A 27,075-nucleotide genomic window follows, 5' to 3' on the forward strand; every position below is an offset into this window, starting at 1 on the left:
GTCCCCCGGCCGAAACCGCAACCGGGGCACGGAGCGAGGGTTAAGGGCTCCAGGCTCGCTCAGGGGGCGTGGTCGGTGGCGCTCGCTCCTGGGGTTTGGGGGGCGGGACCGGCGGAGGACGGGGGCGTGGTCGGAGCGCGCGCCTTGGCGGCCGAGGGGCGGGGTGGACGGAGGAAGGAGGCGTGGCCAGAGGCCGGCGCCTGTGCGGCCGCGGCGGGGAGCGGGCTGTGGCCAGGGGCGGTTCCGGGCGGCAGGCCGGGGGCGGGGCGGTCGGAGGAAGGGGGCGGGGCCCGAAGTTGTTCCGCGCTGGGCAGCGGGGCTGGCGGGCGGACCGGGCCGGGCCGGAGAAGTTTTCACTGCGGCTGCTGAGCGAGGGTGCGGGCCCCGGCAGGCAGTGCACGCCCGCTGCCATGGCTTTCCGTAGGAGGACGAAAAGTTACCCGCTCTTCAGCCAGGAGTTCGTCATCCACAACCATGCAGACATCGGCTTCTGCTTGGTGCTCTGCGTCCTCATCGGGCTTATGTTCGAGGTGAGTAGAGCGGGGAGGGCTGCTGCAAGGGACAGGCGGTCCCATCTCCCGTGCACCGCGGTGAAGACAGGGATTCCCTGACCTCATCTGGGCTAGAGCGCGCCTGGCTGTCCCGCACGTTATCTGCACCTCTGGCTTTGTGCACCGTATTCACCCTGGCCTGGACCTAGGACAGTACAGACAGCACCCCTAGCTCCTGGCTGTGCGGGCCGTGCCATGCTCTGTCGCCCCCTTGGGCACCCACCGTACCCTGCAACTCTCTTTCTACATCTCTGAAGCCCATGTCTGGCCTCGAACCAATTGCAGCGCTGCCTTCTTGGCCCCAGGATTGGGGTTTCCTTTCTGGCGTTCTGGTGCCAAGCTGGGAGACTCCCAGACCCGCAGTAATTGCACAATACCCCCTCCTCCCAAGTGGGGGCTGCCTGATCTTCTAGGTTCTTCCAGTGGGAGGGACCCTAACCCTTCTCCACCTCTCCTGTGGCTTTTTGGGCGTTCTTCACCCTAATCTCTGGAACTTGCTCCAGGTGTTCACGTGCGGCCCTGGCTCGATCCAAGTGGGGACCTTCTACGACCAACCTCTCTTTAAATATGACCTAAAGGGTTAGTTTTAAGATATCCTTTGGCACTTCAATTTGTCACTGTAGATCGATGTGTTAATTAGACCCAGAACCTCATCCCCTTTGCAGGATCGAAGAAAGTAGCAGGGCTACCCTCTGCTTTTAGGTGAAAGGTGATTCTCTTGTAGCTGCAAGCGTGTGGGGTGGGAACAGAGAATAAGATCCTAAATTCAGCAGTGTGCTGCTGTAGGCCTCAGAGAACTGTCTGTGTAAACCAAGGAGTCAGAATCCAAGGCGCTGATGGTCGTTACTATAGAGTGAGAAAAACGATGATATTGAAAGGTGGACTGGCGGACACTGAGTATGGACTTGCTGTGGTAGATATATCTTGTCTCAAGAGCGCCATATGTGACGTGATACACTCCCTCACACTCCCTGTAGTCTCCTGCTCTCCCTTCTGGGTAAGGTGGCTGATATGCATTCTGGGGGATATGGGAAGCTGTACCATTTAAAAGTTGACTGACCATCCCTGCAGCTACCGGTGTCTCCCCTCTGTTGCTGACACAGGTCCTATTTGGCTGATGAACCTGGACACATTCTAGTGGTGGCCAGATCTGGGCTGGATGCATGCCCTTGGCCAGGCTGTAGGGTTTGTAGGAGAGAAGCTGTGACTGGAGTCCACACTCCTGGTAATGCTGTCAGTTCACTGTCCCGCCTAGCCTCCCCTCATGTTTCCTGAGGTTCTGGAGAAGAATGTTTCATTGAAGACTGACGGCAGCCTCAGTTTCCCCATCATCGAAGAAGCCGTTGAAATCTGTCTTCCTTACAGTGATTGTAAAGCTTGAGGCCGAGATTATATTAGCAACAAAAGCCATGCCTCCCTACCGATGACTCTGTTTCTTGCTCCTGGACCCTTGTTATCATTTAACGTAATGGTTTAATGAGAAGGCAGGGGACCTGCCCTGCTTAGCATTGGCCTTATATCTATTTGTTGTCCTCCATTCTAAGAGGCTTCTCAGGGCCACGCTCCAGTTCTTGGAGGGTAGGGCTGGAATGACACAAGTGTCAATCATAAACCGCATAGCCATGTGCTCCGCAGCTGGCCTCGGTCTCTGGCTTAGCCCCTTAGCCCGTGGCTCTCTGCTATCTCTAGCATTTGTTAAGATGTTTTGGCTTTACCTGCCTTAGTGTTGTGCAAAAAAGAGACGCCTAGGGTTTGTACTCCTACCTCCTTTCTTCACTATCTCTAGCCTCAAGGAAAGTCTTTTGCATTGAGTCTATGGAACCAAGTGCAGACACTGTCATTCCTAGTACCCGATGGAAGAGAAAGGACCAAGGTGAGAAGAAAAAAAAAGCCATTTTGCTTTGAAAAGGCCTTAGGGTTGTAGAACAGACTTGGAGATGCCGGTCTTTCCACGGTCCCCGTCTTTTTCTGTACTACTTCAGCCCTTCGGGACTCACGGGACAGACGTTTCTTCCTGAAGATGCTTTGAAGACTCACCAGTCTGAGCTGGTTTAGGAGGAAGGGGGCTTTCCCCTGTACCTCCGCTATCAAAGATTCCTGATCTGTGTGTGCTGACTTTGTAATAGGTTTTCTCCATCTCTTCCCACCTACTGCCTGGAAAGAGATTGTGTCTGTCTGTGCGTGTGTGTGAGCGCACTCATGCTGTGCACGCACACGTGTGGGCTTGCATGTGTGTGATCAGTTATCTTAGAACTCTGATATCATTACTAAGTGAGAACAGAAACATCCTGGAAAGTAGGGGGTGGGGAGACACCTCAAAACCCAGCATAGGATGAACTGACTATTTCTGGGATCTTTCTAGGTGGTGGTGGTGGTGGTGTGTGCGCTTGTGTGTGTGTGTGTGTGTGTGTGTGTGTGTGTGTGTGTGTGTGTGTGTGTGTTTATAGGTAGACATGTAGTAGGAAGGTTTCTCTAGAAGTGAGGACAGAAGGAGCTGTAGGGGACCAGGGAGAAAAGTCATTAGGCCCCTGGGTTTATATCTTGGGCCAGGCTAGGGTTCCTTCCTTTGGGAAGTTGAACCAGGAATTGTAATTCTTTGAATAGAAAGTGACTTTTGTGATCACCCGCCTCCCTAAAGGCCCCTGCCTAGTCTCTGCTCTTTCCTCTACCTCCTCCCCACACCCTGGCAAGCCACGGACTTCACATCCACGTCCACCCTCCCTTGCTAGACGCCTCTGCAGCACTCAGGGGTTTGGATTTCCCTCTCAGGATCCCCAGGGCTTCGGTTCTGTCTTTAGGGAGATGTTGACGCCAAATTCCTTCCCTTGGGATCACTTCCTTTTGGGAACACATGAAAGGCTGTCTGGCCCGTGTTCCCCCAAGCCACACTCAGACGCACTTTTAGTTTAGTTTGGGGTTATCTTATTTCCAAGGCAGAGACAGCTTCCTCCCCAGCCCAGGTTTGGTCCCATCTTATGTCTGTTTGGAATAGAGTTGTTGTGTGCCGACACTGCACTTGGCTAAAAAATGTCAGGAATGTGGAACTTTATTCCCCCCCTCCTTCCTTTCCAGCTTTCTCTTTCTTCACTCTGCTTCGGGGAGAGGTGGTGCTACAGGCAGTCTGGACTTTCTTAGGTGGAGTGTGGTTCTTCAGGGTGCCGGTGGCCAGTTGGGATGTGGGTAGAAGTCAGATTTGAAAGTAGCCACCCGCTCCCCTTCCCTTCGCTTCCAGTGCCTGGTGCCACGTTTCCAGCCGAAACAGGCAGGGAAAGAGGAAAACTCTTTCATTAGTGAGTGGAGAATGAGAAATAGGGGGCGCCCGGAGGAGAGGAAGCCCTTTCTGTACCACCTTTAAAATGTCATCTCAAGACAGAAACTAGTTTCTTCCTCGGTGTCTGCAGCTGCAGGGAAATGGTCCTGAGGGTCATTTGTAAGTTTCGTGTTTGGTTTTTGTATAGGCCATGATGAGGGTGTAAGGGTTTAGGACCCAGAGGAGTTTGGGGACGGTAGCTGGTTTGGGCTTTTGAACTTCTTTCTGAGGCAGCTGTGGAAGGTAGCTCTCCGCCGCCCCCCCCCCCCCCCCCCCAGGAACTACTTTCTTCCCTGTTCCCGACCCCGTGACAGACTTGTCAGGAAGAAATATTTGCAGGACATACAATGGCAGCCCATGGCAGGTGTCCTAAGTGTTTGGACTGGGGTGGGATGGGGATTGAGGGGTCGGTCTGTGGCACCAGTTTATACTCAGGGATGTACCTATGGGTGTCATAGCCTGCCACCAGACACCCAGTCCTGTTTCTTGAGGTTGGGTGAAAAGATAAGTTACGAATTGTGAAAAGATTCTTCTATTGTGTTATTAGAAGCAAGTAAGTGGCACCTAGGAACACCTGTGGATGTCAGTCGGTTTTTTGTTTTTTTGTTTTGTTTTGATAACTTCTAATGCACTTTCGAGGATGTTACTTTGTCAGTTTTTATAATTCCTGACTTTTTGCTTCTCCTCTGGAAGCTTGAGACACAGTCTGCTGGGGATGCTAGAGGCCTCCAGCAGGAGTCCCTCATTCTCATGGGCGCCTTGTGTGGTTGAATTTCTGCATGTGGCGCTCAGTGATTTGAGCCACAGAACAGAGGCTGGCTGTTTGAGTTTCTCTCAATCAGGATTTTGGTTTAACCCTGGTCTGTGGGAAGAAAGGGCATATTCATTATCCTTTCCTTGGCAAAGTGAAGGATCGTATTGGTCAGCTGGTGAAATTTTGACTTCAAGTGCAACATGAAGACCAGTGTTAAAAGACCCCCTCCGCCAGCACAGGAGTACTTCAATGATGCTCTCAACAGTCACATTGATCACCGTTGGCTCTGGCTTCGTTATTGGGTCCGAGGGTCTGCTTCTGTCCCCAGACCTTTCGTTGAGGGCCCTGGCTTGTATTGTCATTTTAGGGATGACATATTTTGAGAAGGATACCTTTCTCCCAAATTCTCCCGCACTGGGCCATCTCCCATCCCAATGACTGTCCCTGACTCCTAATTCCCCTTTCCCCCAAAGAATCCCTGTGCTGTGACTGTGCCATGCACAACACGTTTTCTCTCGGGCATTTGTCTTATTGGAACACAGGGTGTGGGTACCAGAGGGTCTCGGCGATGCCAGTGTCAGCTCCAGAGCAGTAAAGACTATAGGGAAGCCGCCCTGGGAGCTAAATGGATGTCACTTCTGTTCTCTCTGTCTCTGTCTGAACCCTCAGTGGCTTATTTCTCAGAGGCACTCTCCAGGCTGGTCACAGCGGAGCGACTTAGTCCCCGACTGTTTGTGGAATAACATGTGTTGCTATGGTGAAAGCTTCCCCCTGGCAGGCATGAACTCCTTTTTTTTTTGATCTGCTTGGTCGTCGTCGTGGGCAGGGGCCCAGAAATCATTGCGTGGCGTAGCTGATGTACCTCTCATTCCCAGCCTGATAAGTGATGAAGCCAGAGGTCCGATAAGAGCGGATTAGAATTCCCACACGACAGAAACGCTTTCTAATCGGTCACTGTGCTATTAGCTGGCTTGGGAAACTCTACTACTGATGCTATCGGTCTCTTAACCTTCTTATCCAATGCTGTGTATCTGGTATCCTTTGGTACCTAATGGTTAAAGAGAGGAGGGGTGGAGGACAAAGAAAACAGCAGAACTACAAACAGGGCTCCTGAACAGCTCTCCTTATTTCATGGGCAGGCCATTATCCTCCAACCACTCAGTTACTTTGCCCCAATTTGCCTCTACTATCTTAGATGTCCCGCTGTAGAGGAGAACCAGATCCAGCTTAGGCACAGCTGGTCATGTTCTGAACTAACTGTGTGGTTTCAAGAGCTTTGCAAGGGGTTCTTCTGGATGGTGTACGTTCACATGGCTTTTCTTGCTTTTGAACAGAGGAAAGGGAGCCAGATCGTGAGTTGAGGGTACCAAGGCCTCCGGGACCCCTGGTGAGGTTGTTGGAGCCCCAGGGTTGTGAGGAGGGCTGCCACGTTGCCTCCTGATGTCTTCTTTCATTTGTCTGGAGGGACTGACAGCATTTTGCATCTGTGAAATGTTTTACTGGCCTCACCCTGTAATTGGGATGGTTTATGGGGGTTGTCATAGTCAGCCAGAGCCTGGCTTCTAGAGGAGGGATTTGGCCAATGACCATCCACTGTAAGTGAGAGTCAGAGCCAAAATAAGAATTCAGCAATGCCTGGCTCACATTTAGAACTCAGCTCTGATGCCTTCACGAATGGGGGGGCATCCGTGGAATGTAGCCACGGGCGGCTTTGTTTTCCTTTGTCTGAATGGATCTGTTTGTTACCTGGAAGTCACGTCAGTGGGCCGCTCCACTTGGAAGCCTTTCTGCCTAGAATGATCATTGAAATTCCCGTCTCCCTCGAGGAGACTATAGAGAATGACCCAAATGTGCGTGTCTGTCGTATGTGAACACCGATGAACGGACGAGAGCTTTACCCAGCACTGAAGTCCGTGCCTGCCATTATCCAACATCTGCGTGAGATAAGGGCTTTCTGGTTGTCGTTTGCTCACTGACCTTATCATCAAGTTAATATTGTGGTCATAGCTCAAGGGCACATCTATTTTATGAGTTTCTATTTTATGAGTTCATGACCTTAGAGTGCAACCTAAGAAATTATCTACTGTTTACAGAAAAGAAAAATAAGCACCCCCCCCCCCCAAGAGGTTGAGAGATTTGCCCTAGACAATTAAAGTCAATGTTTCACAAACCTGGAGCCACACCCAATCCGTCTCTGGTGCATCTTCTGTGTCTCTGCCCTGAACTCTAGACTTTGTCTTGGAATGCCAGCCTATGTGTGAAGTCTTGAAAGTGCTATATGATGCTGGAGAGCGCCGGACTCATTCATTTGTCAAATACTTATTAAATGGCAGAGTACCTGTGATGTGCTTGTGTGTGCTCAGGGAATGCAGAGATGAGGAAGGTCAGGGTTCAGTCCTCAAAAAGGTCACAGTGGGGCTGATACACTAAACTAGCCGTAGTGGTACAGGCCAGTGAGCCCAGCTACATAGGAGGCCGAGTCCAGAATATTAAGAGTTTAAAGCTAGCCTGGGCAGCATAGTGAGATACTACCTTAAAAAGCAAAACGTGGGCAGTGCTATAGCTTATTAGTGGAATGCTTGCCTAGCATGTGCAAAGCCCTAAATGCAAACTCGTGTACCACAGAGGAAAAAAAAAAGAAAGCAAACTATGGTTATGACTCCAGGCCTTCAGCTTGGTATGTGTGACAGGTGCAGCCTTACACCCTTGGGCTCAACCGCAAGCCACTGTGCTTGGTGGCAGAGCATTTACTGAGAACTAGCACCCTGGCCATGGGGATCAGGATCTAGAGGAAAAGAGGGAGATCTTGCCAGGCACATCTGACACTCATAATCTGTTATTACTTTGAGGCAGGTCATAGGGGCTAATATCAAAAATCCCATAGGGTTGGGGGCTTCAGACAGCAGCAATTCTTTATCACTGTCTTAAAGTCTGAGTAAATCCAAGACTAAGGCTCTGGCAGACCTTGTTTTGGGGGAGGGTCCGTCTCCTGGCTTGTAGTGGCATACCTACATCTTTACACAGCAAAGAGAAGGGAAGGAAGGACAGAAAGGGGTGCTTGATCTCTGGGGGTCTCTTTATTAAGGGCACTAAGCCCGTTCATGAGGGCTTTGTAATTGTGATTAATTATCCCCCAAAGTCCTACCTCTAATGCCATCACACCAGGGATAGGTTTTTCAGCCTAGGAATTTTTGGTGGCCAGCATCAAAAATTCTATCCGTAACAGACTGTATGGGGGGTGGGGAAGGGGTGTCCGTGTGAGCACCTGTGTCTGCATGAGTGTGAAAGCCAGAAGTCAACCTCAGTGTCTTCCTCTATTACTCTACCTTAATTTTTGAGTCAGGGTCTCTCACTGAACCCACAGCTTAATGATCTGGCTAGCCTCGCTGTCCAGAGAGCTCCAGGATCCACTCGTTACAGTCACAGACAACTTGCTTCCAGGCCAGCTTTGATGTGGGTGCTGAAGATCCAAATGTGGGTCCTCACGCTTGTGTAGCATGGGGGTTACCGACTGACCTATCACCCTGACCTGTCATATGATATCTTGAAGATTTTTGTTTCCAGGACTGGAAATGAGAAAGAGGCTTTGCACATGCTAGGCAAGTCTACCACTGAGCTACATCCCTTACTCTTGGATTTTGTTGGGTTTTTGTTGTTGTTGTTGTTGTTTTGTTTTTTGTTTGTTTGTTTTTTGGTTTTTTGTTTTTTTGGAGACAGCATCTCACTCTGTAGTCTTGGCTGGCTTGGAACTTGCTATATAGAGCAGGTTGGCCTCCAGCTCATAGAGATCTACCTGCCTCTGCCTCATGCCTGACTCCTTGCTGGGTTTTTGTTGTTGTTTTTGTTTGTTTGTTTGAGGTAAAGTCTCACTAATAGCGTGTGACTGGCCTTTTAAACTCAAGGCTGTCCTCCTGTCTCAGCCTGCCAATTACAGAATTACAGGCATAAGCCACCGATATCAGTGGGAACGAACTTTTTAATAGAACTAAATTTTACAGCGACAGAGTATGGCTTAACCAGGCCATTCCTCATCTTCTTTATGAAGATATTCTCTCACAGGAGTAAGTCTTCTTTTTCTTCCTCCTCCTCCTTTTTTTTTTTTTTTTTTTTTGTTAAAGAACTTTCTTTTTTTTTCAGGGAATTCTATGGAGTGGCTCACCACCAGCGTGAAGATGATTGTGGTTACTAGGGAGGGGGAAAGACGTGCCCTCCAGGACAGTGGGTAGATACAGATGGAATTTGTAGTGTTGTCTCCCCACCCCTGCTGGCCTCTGCTCCACGAACGGAGGACCGCTTTAGTTAATCAGCACACTCTGGCTTCTGGTTAGTACCTAGGGCAGGACCGGAATCTTCACCAAGTGGGTGTTGAGTCAGTGAGAGCATGGCTCGTGTTTAAAGGGGCCACGGATAACGTTAAGAGCCGTCTGGGGGCTCTTGGATATCTAGTCCTTGGGAAAATGGGCCTCCCCTCCAGCAATTCTTAGAGTTCCACAGGAAACCCCAAGGTCTGCTCCACAATGCCCAACTTCCGGCTGAGACGAATGCCTTAGAACTTGGAGCCGACTTGAACTTTTCAGGCCCCATACTTCTAGACTTTAGAGTGTGTTTTCAACTTGTACTTGGTGCTGGATCAACTTTTGACCTCAGTGGGCAAGGGATAACTTGTTTGTATGGATTCTGTGACTGCTGTGTGAAGAGGAGACGGTGCACTGGGAAAGAATGTTTGATGGTTGATTTATTTATTTCCCTTTTTCATTAGCACTTTTGTCTTTAGCATGGGCAAAATGGCTAGAGAGTTTCCCTCAAGTAAGAATTGGCCATTACATCCAACATTTGAAATTTTGAAATACTACAGTTTGGGGAGTTTCCTCAGGGATGGATTTGTGGCTAGTGCCTTGTGGAGGTGGAAGCCGGGAGGGAGGTGTGTAGTAAAAGCAGTGAGCTGTGGGACACGGATTCTTCCTGTAAATTGCTCTGTGGACCCTGCAAGACCCTTCTCTTCTCCTGGCTACCTGGCTCTATGTGGGCTGAGGTGAGTGGGTGGGTGTGGGGTGGCTTGGCTCTCCTGTCGCTCAGCCGTGTCTTCGTACCATGGGCCTGTCCAACATGGGCAGAGGCTGAGCACAGGGCCGAAATTGCCAGGAAGGGAGAGGAAGGGGATTGAAGGAGGAAGCTGCCTTCCTCCGCCCACTCTGATTATGACATTTAACTTGAGCACAGTTGGGCCTCCGTTAGATTAAGAGCTCCTACTTCTCTTTTTGATTTCCTTGAGTTGGAAACAGTTTCACACTGAAGTTTGACATCTAATTACAGTGAAGCAGAACCCAGGAGGGGAAGGAGAAAAATCCATATGAAAAAGGAGTCATAGTCCGACCCCTTAATGTCCTTCTCCGAGGTTGACCTGGGAAGAGTACAGAGTATATAGCATGGTCCCTGCCTGGGCTGACTTTCCTCTGCACTCTGCTCGGCCAGGTCAGGCTTTGTCACCCCAGCTCTCTGAGTGTGGTCTGGGAACTTAGACTTAAAAACTATTTTTCACGCCGGGCAGTGGTGGCGCACGCCTTTAATCCCAGCACTCGGGAAGCAGAGGCAGGTGGATCTTTGTGAGTTCGAGGCCAGCCTGGGCTACAGAGCTAGTCCAGGACAGACTCCAAAGCTACAGAGAAACCCTGTCTCGAAAAACCACACACACACACACACACACACACACACACACACACACACACACACAAAAAAAAAAAAAAAAAAAAACCAAAACCCTATTTTTCACATTTCATGGTAGATCGATGTCTGTGTGTGTATGTGTGTGTGTGTGTGTGTGTGTGTGTGTGTGTGTGTCTGCCCCTCTCTCTGCCTTTTTCTCCACATCCTGTCCCCACATTGTGCACCCCCCAAGGTAGTGTTCTATGTTGACCTTCCCACTTTATCTGTCCTCTTCTACCCTGACTCACAGTGGCATGCTTTCTTCCGCACAGTATTGGGAATGAACCCCACATGACAAGGAGTAGGATTTTTATTTTATTGTTTTGAGATAGGATCTCATTCTGGTCCACACTAGCCTGAAACCCACTTCTGAGTGCCAGATTACAGATGTGCACCGCTGTACTCACTGCATCAGTACTTAATGCTCTTCTAATGGCCGGTTCCAAGTAAGAATTAGCCATTACATCTAACATCTAAAACTTGGAAATACTACAGTTTGGGAGACCAGTGAGATGACTTTCTGTGGGGAAAGAGCCCTTGCTAGTGAGCCTGATGATTTGAGGTCAGTCTCTGGAATACATGTGAGTAGAGAATAGTGACTCCCACACCTTGTCTTCTGACTTACACGCACACACACACACACACAATAGATAAATGTAATAACAAAATGAAATACTGCATTTTTTTTTTTTTTTTTTTTTTTTTTTGGTTTTTTGAGACAGGCTTTCTCTGTGTAGCTTTGCGCCTTTCCTGGAACTCGCTTTGGAGACCAGGCTGGCCTTGAACTCACAGAGATCCGCCTGGCTCTGCCTCCCGAGTGCTGGGATTAAAGGCGTGCGCCACCACCGCCCGGCGAAATACTGCATTTTTTATTAACACTGCATTTTTATTAACCCCAAGCTGTTCATGATTGTGCCTATCAAACAACAGCCACTTAATTATCGTCATATTTCACTATTTATAAACTAATTTGAAAAAACAATAGAAACCCAGTTTTAGAGAATATTTTGTTCACAGAATGTTCTCTTGGATGGTGCTGCTTACTACATTGCTTTCTGACTTTGTTTTTTGTTTTCATAGTTACAAGATAGGAAGAGGTCCTTGTGACCTGGCTCTGTAAGGAAACTATTAGAGGCTATAGTTTACAGAGATCAAGGTCACTCCTAGACCTACAGCTGGGCTGCCAGAGTTTGCGGTCTGCTCCAGCCCTGCCATATTGGGTCAGTAATTTAACTCTTGTGTGCCTCAGTTTCCTCATCCTTAACATAGGACTAATAGTGTGTCATAGAGATGTCGGGAGTGCTGGAGGTGTTAATATAAATGCAGCACATAAAAGGGGGTTAGATACAGCTCCTTATAAGAGCCTCATACATGCTGCCTGTGCTGTTTCATTCAGAAAGGGCTGGATGGTGACTCAGCTGTGTGTAGCTCCTCTCTGTGGCTGTATCATCCATTTGGAGCACAGCCAAGAAACAGGATGCAGGTCAGAGCTGAGGATGGCCCTAAACTCCGAACTCAGCCTGCCCTCCGGGTCCAGTTCACATCTTACCTGGATTTAACCTGAATATGTTTATTGGTTGATACTATGGTAAGAGTTGGACACAGGGTATTGTGGATGCTGGCAAATTCTCTACCACCATGCTAATGCCCTTTCTCAATACAAATGAATTTCACGTTTGCAGTTGAGTCTCATCCCCAAGTTCTGAAGAAAGAAAGAGCCTAGAATATTTCCCAAACATTACAGGCATAGGCTTTTATATATCCACAACATTAGAGTTTGGAACCTAGAAATGGTCCTATTGGAAGTTAGGCTGTCCGGGACAATTCATTTCCAGAGTTCCTGGGAAGCACTAGTTTTATCACATTGAAATAAATAGTAGAACATGTCTGTTGCCTAGTTCGTTATCACCCTGAATTGTGAAAGAAACAGTTTTGGTGTCGTATCATGCTGCCTGGGAGATGTATTAATTAAGCACTTTTCACCTACCTGGGCTCTTCTTTACCACCCTCTTTCTCTCTAGCTTTTCCTTCCCCCATTCGTTAAATACGCCCACTCTGTGCAAGGCCCTGAAATCTGAATGGGAAGGCAGCTGACGTATTTGTTGACATACCTAGCTTGAGAAAGAAGAGAATGTGGTGTCACCTGTGGCCACGTTTCCCTGAGTTGCTTGAGTGGATATTATTCCAGGCATGGCAATTACAGCTTGCCAGATTGTCGTGGATCGCTCATCATGTCTTTAGCATTCAGCTGTCCGGTAGCCAGGTGCAACTTGTCCAGTGTCACTAGCCTCAGGGAGGTGGTCTGGAGTGAGCTGGTTCTTGTCCCTCGTTCTGCAAGGCGGATTGAATGCTCTTGGTCTCAGTCAGGGTTTCTATTGCTGTGGTAAAACACCATGACCAAAAGCAACTTGGGTAGGAAAGGCTTTATTTCATCTTATAGCTAGTAGTCCATCATCTTGGGACGTCAGGGCAGGAACTCAAGGCAGGAACCTGAAGGCAGGAGCTAATGCAGAGGCCATGGAGGAGGGCTGCTTACTGCTTGCTCCTCATGACTTGCTCGGCCTGCTTTCTTACACATCCCCAGGACCATCATCAGCCCAGGGGGGTGGCAGCCCCACAGTGAGCTGGGCCCTCCCACAGCATCAGTCAAGAAAATACACTGAAGGCTTGCCCCAGGCTGCGAGGGGTATTTTCTCAATTGAGATTCTTTCTTCTGAAAGGACTCTAGCTTGTGTCAAGTTGACGTAAAACCGGCCAGCACAGTGTTTTTGCAAAGCCATCGCTTTTGGGGGCTGAAAGCAGAGTGGAAAAGGATATGTACCACAAAGACATTACCTTTGCCCCTGGAAGGCAGGCAGATAAGAAGCAAGCAGTCACTTGAGGAGGTGGTGTGGGGGGTGGTGCTTTTGTATTGAGCCGCCATATTGGTATTCTGTGTGTAGTACCAAGTAGTGATGAGTGCATGGTCATCTACGAGAGAGGACGCTTTGAGAATATGAAGGAAACGTCCCTAATTAAGTAAGGCCAGGAAATAGAGTAGATGTGGAAGGACCTAGGCAGAGAAGCTGTGTGTCCTCATGAAGGGTGGGGCTAGTGTAGAGCCAGAGTGCTCAGCCAGTGGGGAATACTGGTTGTTCTGGAGGTAGGTGAAGGGGAACCAAGATTCAAAGGGGGATGTTGTTGAAGTTTTCCTGTGTCCCGCCTGGTCCACAGCCGCTCAGACCCAAGTGAACACACAGAGGCTTATATTAATTAAAACTTCTCCTCCATTAGCTCAAACCTACCACCGACTAGCTTTTACACTTAAACTCAGCCCGTTTCTGTTAATCTATCTGTTGCCACATGTTCCACGGCTTTACCTGGGTACCATTGCATGCTGCTCCCTAGATGGCAGGCTGGCATCTACTGACTCAGCCTTCCTCTCCCCAGCATTGCTTTCGTCTGCTCGCCCCACTTATACTTCCTCCCTGGCTACTGGCCAATCAGTGTTTTATTAAACCAGTGTACAGCAGCATTATCCCACAACAGGGGGAAGGTGGGGAAGGTCACAATTGCCTTGGCAGTGGTGCCCAGAGTTGAGCTCTTACCCTGGAGTTAAATCAGGTAAACTTGGAAGAGTTTCCACGAGGACAGTGGTGTGTGTGATGAGCTTGCTCTGGGACTGTGGAGAAAGGCAGGGAGGGTGGGATTGGACATAGCGCCTGGGCAGGTGGCTGTGGGACTGGCCCATGTGAGAATTCTTTCTGTGTCAGCTTCTGGCGAGGAAGGACATTGTAAGAAGTAGTAGGGACCCACATAGCTGAGCCCTCTCTGCCGTTGAATCTCCCCAGTCTTTTCTGTAGGTGTTATATGATCCAGGCCCTTGTGTCAGGTGGGGTGGGCTCGTGCGGTTGAAACTGTCAGTCATCGCTTGGAGACCGTACTGACAGAGGTTTTGCGGTTGAACAGGAATGTTGCTTCCCGAACATCCCGTGTCTTTCCCACCTTTGCCCCACACACCCTGCCCCCGCATCTCCTCCTTATCTCCTTTTTTTGATCCTTATTACCACCTGCTTCTCCTTTAATGCCCACCCCCCCCCCCCCCCCCCCACCTCACCAAACACCTCTGCTCAGGACCCTGTCCTGGCCGTCCTCTTAGGGAATTTATTCTTCCTTTAGGCCACTTTCACTGTTTCTTCCCCCCCACCCCCACCCCCAGCTGAGGACCGAACCCAGGGCCTTTCGATTGCTAGGCAAGCGCTCTACCACTGAGCTAAATCCCCAACCCTTGCTGTTTCTTATTTACCCAGTTAGCTAGGTTTGGCCTGAACATCTGCTGTCTACCAAGATCTAAAACATGAATAGAATAGGTGGGGGTGTGACAAGGTTATTGATAGCTTATGTATATAAGGTAACAGTGACAGTAGTAAAGGCAGCCCCACTCCAATCGTTTATATTGAAAAAGAGACGTTTATCTAGGCCTAAAGCATGTTGGTCAGGCAGACTTGTTATAGATAGAGTGGAAAGTGATGGGTATCCAAATTCCCCAAAATGTGTACTTGGGTATTTCTTACCATTTAGAAAGGGCCTTGCTTTGAAGTTGAAACTGGCCTTGACCCCATGACCCTCCTCCCTCAGCCTCCCCACGCTGGGATCACAGGTGTGTGCACCACACCTGGCTTTCAGTGTATGTGTGTGTGTGTGTGTGTGTGTGTGTGTGTGTGTGTGTGTGTGTGTATGGAAACACTAAGAAAGGAGGTACTGAAAGATGAGTCGGCTGTATCAGAGATGCAGCCCATCAAGACTTCGCTGACCAAAAGCCTGGATCTAGCTGTTGGCTTAGGTAATAGGGAGCCATAAAAGATTTCTGAAGAATGGAGTGACGAATCTACAGCACGCGCAGTAGGGCCTGTGTACGTTCTTGCACTTGCTAGGCCTCTCACACAGCAAGGGCAGGAATGGTTTCGCTCATTGTATACCTGGCTCTGTCCTCATGGTGACGGGAGTTTACCGAGGTGGTCCTGTGTACTCAGGAAAGCATGTGTCTCTCATGTTCTTTCTGTTACTGATGGCCATTTCGAGCTTGTCTCTCCATGCTCCCAGGTAACCATTGGAGGTGCTTGAGAGCACTGATAGATGCTAATTACTTTACATCTACAGAGAACTTGCAGTCTTAGCTTTCAAAGGCGGTGAAGGCGGGGGGGGGGGGGGGGGGGGGATTGCAGGCGGGGGGGGGGATTGCAGTAGTACCCTGATGACTCAAAACCAGAATTGTACCCCCCAACACCTGTTCTTATCCATCACTCCTCCGCCACCATCAAGAACCATTTTTGCTATTTTTGGTGTTTTCTTGTTGAGTTATTTAGGGCAGTGTTATCAGCCGTAAAAATATTACATAGGGCAAACAAGATTGCTTGGTGAGTAAAGGTGTTTTCCACATAAGCCTGATGACCTGACTTGGATCCCTGGAACCCAGGTAAAGGTGGGAGGAGAGGAAAGAATGGACTCCACAAAACTGTTCTCTGACTTCAACATGAATGCTGTGGCACATAGGTTCACACATATACCACTCTGACACATACACATGCACATACATACGAACACACACACAAATAACAGCAACAATAATAATGAAAATATGTTATCAGTTCAGTGTATCAGTATTTATGCACATATCTGTAAGTACATATATTGTCTTCTTTGTGGTGCACAGCAAGGCATAGTTATCTAAATTGATGTGCACCTAGTGTTTTCTTTGAAGTCTGGGAGGACTTCTTATCAGTGCAGAGACTCTCCTCATTCATGTGTTAGGGCAGATAGCCTTCCATTTGTGCAAATTGACCTGAATGCATTCATTGAGTTCTCTTTTGATGGATGTGTGGACTTGTTTCTAACCTTTTGTTCTTATAAACAGTGCTACAGAGTATGTGTGGATACATGCCTCACTTTGCTCCTGTGGGGAAACATCTTTCAGGGTGTTTTACCGAGATGGGGCAGGTGGGCTAAAGTGTAACTGCATTTGTAGTTTTGAGAGACGATGGCATCTTTTCCTGTTTTTTCAATACTGTGTTCCAATCCACGGATCGGTTAGCTACATGACAACATACTATAGTGTATAGTTAGATACTGAAAGCCCTGCCAGTTTCCATGTTGAACTTGCTTGCTGCTACATTCATGTTCTCACTGTCAAGCACAGCCCTGAATACGTAACAGCAACAACAACAACAAAACATCGAATTTTAAAAACTGTAGTGCTTCGTGCCTTTTGTTAAGGGAGCCGTTTCCTACTGATTTTCTTTTTTTAAAAAATTAAAAATGTATTTTTCTTTATTCTTGAGAATTTCACACATCTATACAATGAACTATGATCATATGCACCCCATTTCTCTTCTCCAACTCCCTTCAGGCCCCCACTCAGCATGTCCCTCTTCCAACATCTCTTTTTAAAAATAACCCACTAAGTTCAGTTAGGGCTACCCACATGTGCATAGTGTGGAGCCTTCCGTGGGAGCCTTGGAAATTTGCCAATGGTCACAGTCACACAAAAGAATGATACCCATCTCCACCCCAGCTCCATCCACCCCACCCTATCCCACCTCCTCTTGCCGAGTTTCTCGAAGATTTTCCTGTTGTTTCTCTTCCTCGGCTCCTCCAAACAACGTCTTTCCTCCGGACAAAGTCCTTTCTCTCCACAGCTGTTTCTCCTTCCTCACGCTCCACATGCCTTTTCTGAAAAAGCCTTCTCTTTCCCTGGGCTGGGTAGTAACTCCTTCCTCAGCTCCAAGGTTCCCTGGGCTTCCCCTCTGATGACACCCAACCTCTGGGTGACCCCTCTTCACCCCACTTGACTGGCAGTTCCTGGAGGATGGAAGTGTCTACGACAGAGCATTCGGCACCCTGGTTGTTCATGTCATATTCAGCAAGTAATTGGCGAAGTAGGATTACCTCTTGATAAATACCTTTTCGGACCCTTGTGCCTGAATTTTAAATTATGATACCAACCCGCCACTAATTTACTGTTTTAATGTAAACAGGGGCCAGTGCTTCTTAGAGCCTTCACCGATTTTTCTCGACTCACATTATCACAGCCCAGAACATTTGCCTCATTCCCCAAAGAAAACGTTAGCATTCATTTCTCATTGCGGCCTTCCTCCCCTGTCACCCACCCCAGAAAACCACTAATCTTTCCCTGGACTTGCCTATTCTGAACATTTTATTTAAATGCAATCATACAACATATGGCCTTCATGTCTGGCTTTTATTTAGCACAGTGTTTTTGAGATTTACGCACACTGTGGCATGTATCAATACTTCATCCGTTTGGTGCCTGACTTCGTTCCGTTGTATGGAGATACCGTGTTTGGCTAACCCATATGTCAGCTGATCAACATTTGAGTTGTTTCTGCTCTTTGGAAATTATGAATAATGCCTCCTCTGAGCACTCCTGTGTAAGCGTTCGTGTGGATAGCAAGTGTTCAGGGTCTCCTGAGTGTACTCCTCTGAATGGAATTGCTGGGGTCAGTAAATAATTTCCATGTCGGCAAGGAGCCAGGGTTGAAAGTATATTGAACGGTTTGTCCTTTTAATTCAAGAGTTTTTATCTTCAGGCAAGCATTGTGTATATTGCTCATCTCTTCTGCCTTCACACAGCAATTGTTGACGTTATATTTGATGGACTATAGACCACTCATCTGTAATTCACAGGCAGATGTCTGAGTTCCTATGACACCGTTTACTGCTTCCCAGGCGCCTTGTGCTTTGCTGACTATGGAGATGACAAACACTTATCTTGCCCTGACACCATAATTCATTTCAAGCCATCTAAATATCCATCTGCGTTGAGTCACATATTAAATTATGGTTATAGCCATGCAGGGGGAACGCTGTAGCTGTTTAAAACAGGTGAAGCCGTGCTTTATGTATTGGCATGGATTGATGCCTGTGAAAAGTGTTGTCTGTGGATTAGCATGTATAGTATCAGCCCATTTTAATACAAAACGTATGTTTATGTATGCAGAGGCAAAGCCAGGAAAGGTCGAAACAGACTGTCAATGTTGATTTTATTTCCAGGAGGAAGACGAAAGAAGACTTTTTAGCTTTCATTGGTGTTTCTCTTTTTTTAAAAAAAATCCCCCTCCCAGTAGGTGTGTATTGCTTTTAAATTGATTTCACATCCCCCACTTCTCTTTTGGGGAAACAAAGCAATTCAAATAAAATCATATCCGAAGCACTAGGCATGGATGGGTGTATGATGTGGGCTCCATTATCAGCTCCGCCTAGGGGCCGGCCGGTCTGTTCATGGCAAACACCATGTCTCACCAGTGCCTTCCCAGAGGAGAGAGGGAGAGCTTCTAGATTGTAGCCTGCAGGATGTCTTCCTGAGAGAGACTGGGGTTGGGATTGGCCCTCAGAAGATGGGGGCATGCATGTGGCAATTGACAGTTGGAGAACTGGAGGGTAACACGTGTGTGCAATGAGTTTGCTTCCACCGTGCCGAGCACTGTGATAAGGCCTTCGCCTATATTCTCCCATTTAGTCTTCGCAGCCATTCCGGACTGGAGATATTATTAGTCCTGTTAGACACACGGGGGTGAACAAAGAGTTAGAGTGCGAAGTTGACCATTGCTCGTAAATGCTAGAGCCAGAATTCAAAGCCACATGGCCGACTTCTCAGCACTGTCCTGTGCTCCATTTTAAATAGGAGACTGAGGCCCTTACAATGCCATGCACTTGGCCTCTGATTTCAACTCTGTAAGCTGGGAAGCACATGGAGCTAAGGATTTCCCCCAGAAACCTCTTGTTTCTGTTATATACATGGTTCCTTGGGAGTTCCCAGGACTGGCCATGGCGGGTTGGTAGGTTCTAGTCAGAGAGGCATGTGGGACTCCTCCTGGAGATTCACGTCATATAAATTTGTGGATTGTTTTGGGCTTTGGGGCTTTTGTTTTGAGACAGGGTCTCATGGAGCCCAGGCTGGCTTCAAACTTACTATTTAGCTGAGGTATTGAGCTCCTCATCTCTTGTCTCCACCTCTTGGTGCTAATATGACAGGCGTACATAGTTCATTATATCCTGTTTTTCTCAGAGCTGTGTGACCATCTCGCTTCAGTGGTATGTGGTGGCTTCTGACAGGTTTCACTTTGTAGATGGCCTCTTTGTAGCAGGTGCCGGATTACTGAACAAGCCGAGTGAACAGCACTTGCTCATTGTGTACAAATCTCAATTAGCAAGAGTGTTGGTTGGCACTGGTCTGGGTTGAAGTTGAAAAGCAGAGTTTGGGGAAGTTAGAGAGGGCAGCTTATTGGGTGGGTTTGGGCTGTATGTCTAGCCTCCTGTACACTTAATTGGATCTTCCTGCTTTAGGTCACACGGGAGAGTACCCATCTGCCTGTGCCATTTTGTTCCCATAGATCATGATTCATTGTTGATCAGTTACTTAATTGACTTTCCCCATAAATCCTAAATTCTCCAGCCTACAATCCCAAATTTGATTCAAGCAGCCATTTCTTCCTCCTCCTTCTTCCCCTCCCCCGTGGTCATCCTAATATGTATCAATATGTTCTTAAAGAGATTGTAGGAAAATATATATAATGGAAAGTCAGCCATCTTAGCCATTTGGAGGTATAGTTGCATGGTTCTGAGTGCAGTACAGGGCACAGTCCGTCTCAAGAACTGTTCTCAGTGGTTTCTTCGGCATTTATTGGGCACCTCATGGGCGATGGTGAAGATAGATTTCCTCTCGGGTGTGATGGTACACTCTTGCAACCCCAGCAGTTGGGAAATTGAGGTAGGAGGATTGGCATGAGTTTGAGGGGAGCCTAGGCTACGTGGTAAGTTCCAGGCCAGTCTCCGACAATAAAATTAAAAAAATAAATAAATAAATAAATAAAAGAGACATGGCCACTTAGTCTAGGGAGGATGAATCAGAAGCAGTGTTAGAGTTCAGCATGGCCAGAGAGGTGAAGCATGGCTTAAAGGACTGGATCCTTGGGGATCATCACCCAGAATTAAGGACTGCCTCTCCTCAGGCTCCCCATCTGAAGACACAAATTGTGCCTCACCCTCTCACTCCCTGGAGGAATTGCAGTTTGTGCTCCATGGAGCCCCGGGGAGTATTGAGAGCTATCACCACATCTGTGGATTGGGCCCGTGTAATGGTCAGGAACTTGGTTCTGCAGCTGCGCCCATGTGGCCTACAATGGGGGCAGGGCAGGAGGAGGACACCTCTACCAAAACCAGAACTTTACCAAACCCCAAATCAACGGTTTGCCCGAATATAGTCTCCTGGACCTTCAGCCACGATGCTTACGCTAAATATACTGTCTTTCTGTTCGGAGGCTCCAGGAATGACTGCTATAATTATTACCAAGTGCCTTTTCTCAATTTGTCTTGGAAAAATGGCCGTGGTGATGTGGCCCGACTCTTAGACAAGGGCCACGTGTAAACCTAAAGTAGATTAGAGAGGGCTGGCTCCAGGTGGCATATGGCTTTGTGCTTTTCCACAGTGGCCTCTCATCAGGGATACCCGGCGGTGGTATCGTGTGTGGTGCATAGAGCTCCCAGGCGGAAGGAGGCTGTTACTACGGAGGCTGCCCTTGCAAGCTCATCCCCTAGGAGAGAGAAACTTGAGTCCCCACTGATTTCTCTGTGGCTATGCATTGTGAATCTCCAGTTCCTGTTGCCGCGTTGGGTCAGGCTGATAAACGTGGGGGGGTCACATGTGCACATTGGGTCACATGTACGCAGCGCCACTGCTGACTGAATCCGGAGCCCTTGCTTTTCTGCTAGCTCCCTCACTGAATGAGACACCTTGCTTAAATTACTTAATTGGGCCCATTTTCTTCTCAGTAAAAGGGGCTAAAAGTACTGTACTGCCGCACTGAGGTCTCCACAGGGGCAAGAACGCATGCGCGGTGCTTTTAATGGCGCCTGATGCACAGTGAAGGCTCAGTCCATTGAGATTTTCATTGTGCGTAATAACTACTTCCTTGAATATTGCCTCTGTAGCCAAGCTGCCATTTTTCTGCATCTCTCCTCTTCCTCTTTTGAAGACAAGGTCTTGCTATGTAGCCCTGGTTGGCATGCATGGTACTGTGTAGCCTAGGCTGGCCTCAACCTCCCAACGTTCTTCCTGTCTCAGCTTTACGGGTGCTGAGGTTTTAGGGCTGTGCCTGGTTCTCATTTTCATACAGATTACATTCATCCCGTTCTGCCTGGTTGTGTCTACCCCTCCCAGACACGCCTTCCACCCCCAACATCACTGGGCGGGCTGCTGAAACTGGAATGTGCAGCCTGAGGAGATCTGCTTCGGGCTTCTCTGTGGTGGACTGTGAATCCCTTTTCTCCTGAGTCCCTGGACCCCCATCTATGGATGCCTCTCCCAAGTGCTTTATGCCTCAGAGTTACTCCCTTTCTCAGGATCACGTGGCTTTGTCCTGCTGTCTTTCCTACCATGAAAAAAAAAAAAAAAAACAAAACTCTTGAGGTTAAATTACATGGGGATCAGCTGCTTGAAGCATCTTATACGGAAGCGCGGCCTGCCGCCATAACTTTCGTTTTTTTAAATACAAGCAATTTTGCGTTTCACAAGGTTGTTATTGTTGAAGGACTTTTTGCTTTTTAGTTATGACTTCTACAAACAGATTTCCTTAAACTTTTACGTACAGTTTAAAGCCACCCTGGGGGGCGGGGTGGTGTTCAATGCGTGAGCCCTTGGGAGACATTTCCTATTTCAGCCACAGCATCAGAAAAAGGTTCAGTTAGGCTGCTTCTGATGGAAAAGGGAGAGAACAAAGTTGGATTCTTGGAAAAGCCCTTTACTTGGTGGAGAAGGGGATAGGTGTATGGGACTAGGGTGGGGTGAGCTGGCACACGGGGAGGTGTGGGGAGATGAGGGGCAGCAGAGCAGCTGGGAAGAGCCGCACACCTTGATCTCAGAGATGCCATTCTTGCCTACTGTGATGAAGGCTTTGATTTCTACAAGTTCCAAAGAGCGACTCATAGGTGAAATGGACATCTGAGAGAGCGGGTCTCCTGGTTTACTTGTGGGTCGAAACTGTTTCCTGTGGTCCCTCTAGCTGGGAGGAAGGGGGAGTTCTGGGTGGGGTTTGCCTAGCCACTCACCTGTGAAACCCAGTGTGTGGCTCGAGGACAGGAGAAGGAAGACTAAGTCACAGAAGACAAAACAACAATTCTAGGAAGCGAAATGAAACCAGATACGGCGGCTCCCCCTTGTAATCCCGTCACACAAGAGACCAAGGCAGGAGGATTGCTGTGAGTTTAGGGACAGTCTGGATATGTAGTGAGTTCCAGGCTAGCTTGAGATACAGAGCAAGACCCCACTGAAAAACAAAAAGGAAAAAAAAACTTTAATTTTCACTTGTTGAAGGCCTGTGGTGCTGTACCCAGCTCTGGATTAGCCCTTCTAATTCTGCCAATCGTCTCAGGTATCCTTGTGAGTGTGCTCTGTCTGCCCCAAGCAAGCCGAGCAACTCTCGATTTAGAGTTGGTGAGGGCAGAGTTGGGGTTCGGATGTAAAATCCTGGCTTGTAAGCCAGTGCGCTCTGCCATCTCTCCAGGCCCGGGGTACGTAAGATGTGAGGTGGCCCTGGGGGCTGAGGTTAGTATGGGAAGAAGGGTTCTAGACGTGAGGCCCAGGCTAGCCCACACAGGAAAGCCAAGGCGGAAGGACAAACGCAGGGGAAATCAGAGAGCTGGTGTTCCAGGGAAGGAAAGATGTTCAGACAATCATTGAAAAATAGTCAATAGGTCTAGCCTGACAAAAAGTGTTTCTGTGGCCGATAGGCTGGGCTAAACAAACATTTTTCTTTATTGCAAGACTTGTCAGAGCCTTTAACATAGTGCTGATTCCTATCTTGTGTCTACACCAAGCATATTCATTGACTCTGGGAAGCATTTCATGGAATGATAGTATCAGAATTTCCTTTATATACCCAGGGCAGTGGTACTGAGTCTGTATGGGGCTGTTATAATGGGATAGACACGGAAGGAAGGTATGGGGAGCCCTGAGCAGATCGTCTAGTGTCTTTGGCAGGCTACTGCCATGCGTGTGGATGCCTCCCTTACGGCCCTGGGAGGGAAGATGTATGTAATGAAACAGTGAGAGAGGGGCTAGAGAAACGGCCCAGTGGCTAAGAGCGTGCACTGCTCTTGCAGAGGACCCGAGTCGTTCTCAGCACCCATGTTGAGTGGCTCACAGCTGTCTGTAACTATACCTACAGAGGGATCCAAAGCCTCTGGCCTCATGTGGACCCCCACACACGTATACACAAATACCCATACCTGAAAATAAAAATAAAATCTTAAAAAAGAAAGAAGGATAGAAAGAAAGAGAGAAGGAAGGGGAGAGAGAGAGAGAGAGAGAGAGAGAGGGGGGGGGGGGGGAAGAAAGAAAGAAAGAAAGAAAGAAAGAAAGAAAGAAAGAAAGAAAGAAAGAAAGAAAGAAGGAAAGAAGGAAAGAAGGAAAGAAAGAAAGAAAGGAAAACCCGAACAAGGCTTTGGGGAAGGGCAGAGGACCAGATGGCAACCTGGGTAGGAGCTTGTGTGATATTGCTTCCTGGGTGCCAGCACTCTCGTGTCTTATGGGAGTTCCTGGGGCACTTGCTTAGGAAGGAACTGGGTAGGGAAGCTTGATTAGGGTATCGTTGGAATAGTGGTGGCCAATGGAGCAACAAGAGCAGGGGCTTGAACCCCTTCATCTGGAGGGGCATGTATGTCTCTAGAGGCTCCTAGAAGACTCTAGAGAAGCAAAGGAACTCCAGAGAGTGTCCTTAAGAGATGGGGACATCTGGCATGGAGAGGGGAGGGGCCAGAGACTGCAGAGAACAGGTGCTCTTGCTGCCCGCTTCCTCTTCTTGCTGATGGAGAGTGTACAGGTATTATATATAGCCTCTTGAGGTGGAGGTGGCTGCAGGTGGCCTTCCTAGCAGGTGTGTTCACGCATCCTGTCCTTGTCCCTCTCAGCATCTGCAGGGCAGTGAGGGGTGGTGTGGCTGACTGATCTTGCCCACTGAGCTATCCTATCTCGATGTTTGCCCTCGGGGCCTTGCCAAGGCAGCCGAAGTCTCCAAGGCTGGAAGCCAGTGTGGCGGCTGCCTGGGACTGCTGGCTCTCAATGCTCTCCCCTCTCACCCAGCCTCGGTTGGAGCTGCTGGTGGCCCAGGGCCCTGCTTGTCAGCACGTGGCTTGGGTTTCTGTGTTACAGGTCCCAAATTGGGATCGCAGAGGGGATCAAGTGTCCGAGTTGTGTGATCATGCTGAGCCTTCCCATGCGGCCAGCTGCAGACTCTTCAAAGGGCTGTTGTGTATTTCGTCTGGGAGATGCTGCGGGAGACGACGGAGACAAGGACAAAGAAGTCCCTTTTCAAAAAGCGATGAGGGCCACAGGCTTGGACACTGGGTAGGGCGGGGTGCCTGGGCACACTGGAACTCCTTCCTCTTCTCTTCATAGTTTCCACTTCTACAGCCCCTTTGGCGGTCCCTGTCAGCCCCCCCCCCGACCCTGCCCGTGTAAATACAGCCTCTGTGTCCCCCCCCCTTCATTATGCATTCCTTTAATCTGACCCATCTTCAGGTCGCCAGCTGGCAGAGACAGCGGATTCCAAACCCCAGCTGGTGCCAGAGTGTTTACACGGGCGGGAAGCTTGGCAGACAACTTGCCCCCAAGCTACTCAGCTGGAGGAAAAGGTAGAAAGACACCCCAGCGGGGGTGGTGGCTCATGCCTGGACTCCTAGCAAGGCCAAGGCCGGAGAGCTACTGTGAGCGGAGGCCAGCCTGAGCTACAGTGGGAGACCAGAGCTACAGTGGGAGACCCTGGTTCACTCCCTCCCTGCACCCCCCTAAAAAAAAAAGTGAAAGTCATCCCTGAGATAAATGGGGCTCTTGTTTACAGTTTTCCTTTTTTCGTTCAGCCCCCCTGCCCCTACCCTGGTCTACCCTCACTTCTTGCTGCTCTATCATGAAAAATAAGAGGAGAATCCCTTTGTGAAAGTTGGTGAATGGCTGGGACTCCCAGTAGCCCCTCACCCCACCCCAGGCAACCCTTTATATAGCTGTCAGTCTGAGCACATGAAGGTCCTTGCCTCCCGCTGCGCTCTGTGGTAGATCAGATAGTATTTACAAGACATTATCCAGCCGTATATAGCCAGTTCCCATTCGCGATGGGTGTGGTCTTTCTAAAATAGTAATAAAAGCTATGTGGCCGAGTGTTAAGCTGGCACTGGGATTTGTTGCTGCAGCCTGAGTTCAGCTCTCTGCATCCTACACCTCCTTTTGTGCCCAGCAAAGCCCCTGAGACACCCAGAGGGCAGCCAGCCCTGGTGGGTCACCAAGAACAGTGTGTGTGAGGCCAGATCCAAGGTGTTCTGGACTGGGAACCTGCGCTGGGAGCTGGTTATCAGCATTCAGCCTTTGGGTGATTGCTTGACTCCCATTGGACAGACGAGTGTGTCAGGAATGTCAGAAAGAGAGTTGTCTGTGGTAGTGTTGTCTCGCCCATAGTTCTGCCGACTGGGTCCTGTACTCTCATGTGGTGGTTGGTGTCTTGTGTTTTACTTGAGAAGCATGGCTGCATCAGTAGGTTCCTGTCAGGAAACAAGGAATAACCGAGGAATGGTGTTGAAAGCACTGTTAACTATGTACTGACTGGAGTGGAAAAGCGCTGGAGTGAGGACATCCTATATAAGCGGGGGTAGGAGTGGGGGGCCAGAACTAAGATGGCAGGGTGCTGGAGGTACCTGAGGCTCAGGATTCAGGAAGAGGACTGTAGCACTACCAGAGTTGCCTGTTAGGGAAGGAGCCAAGAAATGGATACTGTGGTGGTTTGCATAAGAATGCCCCCCCAGCCCCATAGGCCCATATAGTGGAATGTTTAGTCACCAGGGAGTGGCACTATTTAAGAAGGATTAGGAGATGTGGTCTTGTTGGGAGAAGTGTGTCATTGATTGTAGGCTTTGAGCCTTCAAAAGCCCATGCCATGCAGGTCTCATTCTCTCTGCCTGTGGACCAGGATGTAGAGCTCTCAGCTACTTCTCCAGCACCATGTCTGCCTGTGTGCTGCCACGCTTCCTGACTTGATGTTAATGGACTAAACCTCTGAAACTATAAGCAAGCCCCCAGTTAAATGCTTTCTTTTATAAGAGTTGCTTTGGACATGGTGTCTCTTCCCAGCAGTAGTACAGAGATACCTTGCTCATGGCCCTTAATCTTCTGCACATCCAACCTGAGGCCCATTGATACATCCCGTCAAAGCCCAGCTCTGTGTTCAGGTTGGAGAGCACTTAAATTCTACTTTGCCTCCTCTGTGAATTCTAACCTCATCCTCTAGGGAGGCAACCAAGGCGAGGTCGGTGAAACACGGTACTCTCTGGCAGCAGGCTCTTTGGAGAGGCATTTTCCTGATGGTAACAAGCCAAATAGTATCACACATCTGTGTTAAGCTACTCACTGCCTTGATTTCTGGTGCGACAGAATCACTCTTCCTTTTTAAAGCGGCAGCACAGTAAATGCCTCTACTTCCACCTTCTGCAGCAAGTTGAGATAACACTCAAGTGCCACTTAAACTCCTTCCCTCTGTTGTCCCCGTGTGTGTGTGTTGTGCACACGTAACCTTGGGACCAACAAGAACTTTCTGTGTAGCCTGATCCCTCAGACAGTTGCCCGTCGCTTTCAAAAAAATATTATTTACTTGTTAAGATAGGATCTCACTGTGTAATCCTGTCTGCTGTGGAACTCATTTGTAGACCAGGCTGGCCTTCAG

General features: G+C 48.8%; 1 protein-coding gene across 1 annotated transcript in view; it reads left to right on the forward strand.

Moving 5' to 3' along the window:
- The first annotated feature begins 325 nt into the window (after positions 1-325).
- Positions 326-27,075, forward strand: part of Tram2 (translocation associated membrane protein 2) — a 77,111-nt gene continuing 50,361 nt past the window's right edge. The window contains exon 1 of the mRNA XM_052745361.1: positions 326-530. Coding sequence (XP_052601321.1) covers positions 411-530 — 120 coding nt within the window. The 5' untranslated portion in view covers positions 326-410. The remainder of the gene's footprint in view (positions 531-27,075) is intronic.

This window comes from Peromyscus californicus, unplaced genomic scaffold (genome assembly GCF_007827085.1).
Source record: "Peromyscus californicus insignis strain IS unplaced genomic scaffold, ASM782708v3 Scaffold_19__1_contigs__length_69161282, whole genome shotgun sequence".
NCBI classification, from domain to species: Eukaryota; Metazoa; Chordata; class Mammalia; order Rodentia; family Cricetidae; genus Peromyscus; species Peromyscus californicus.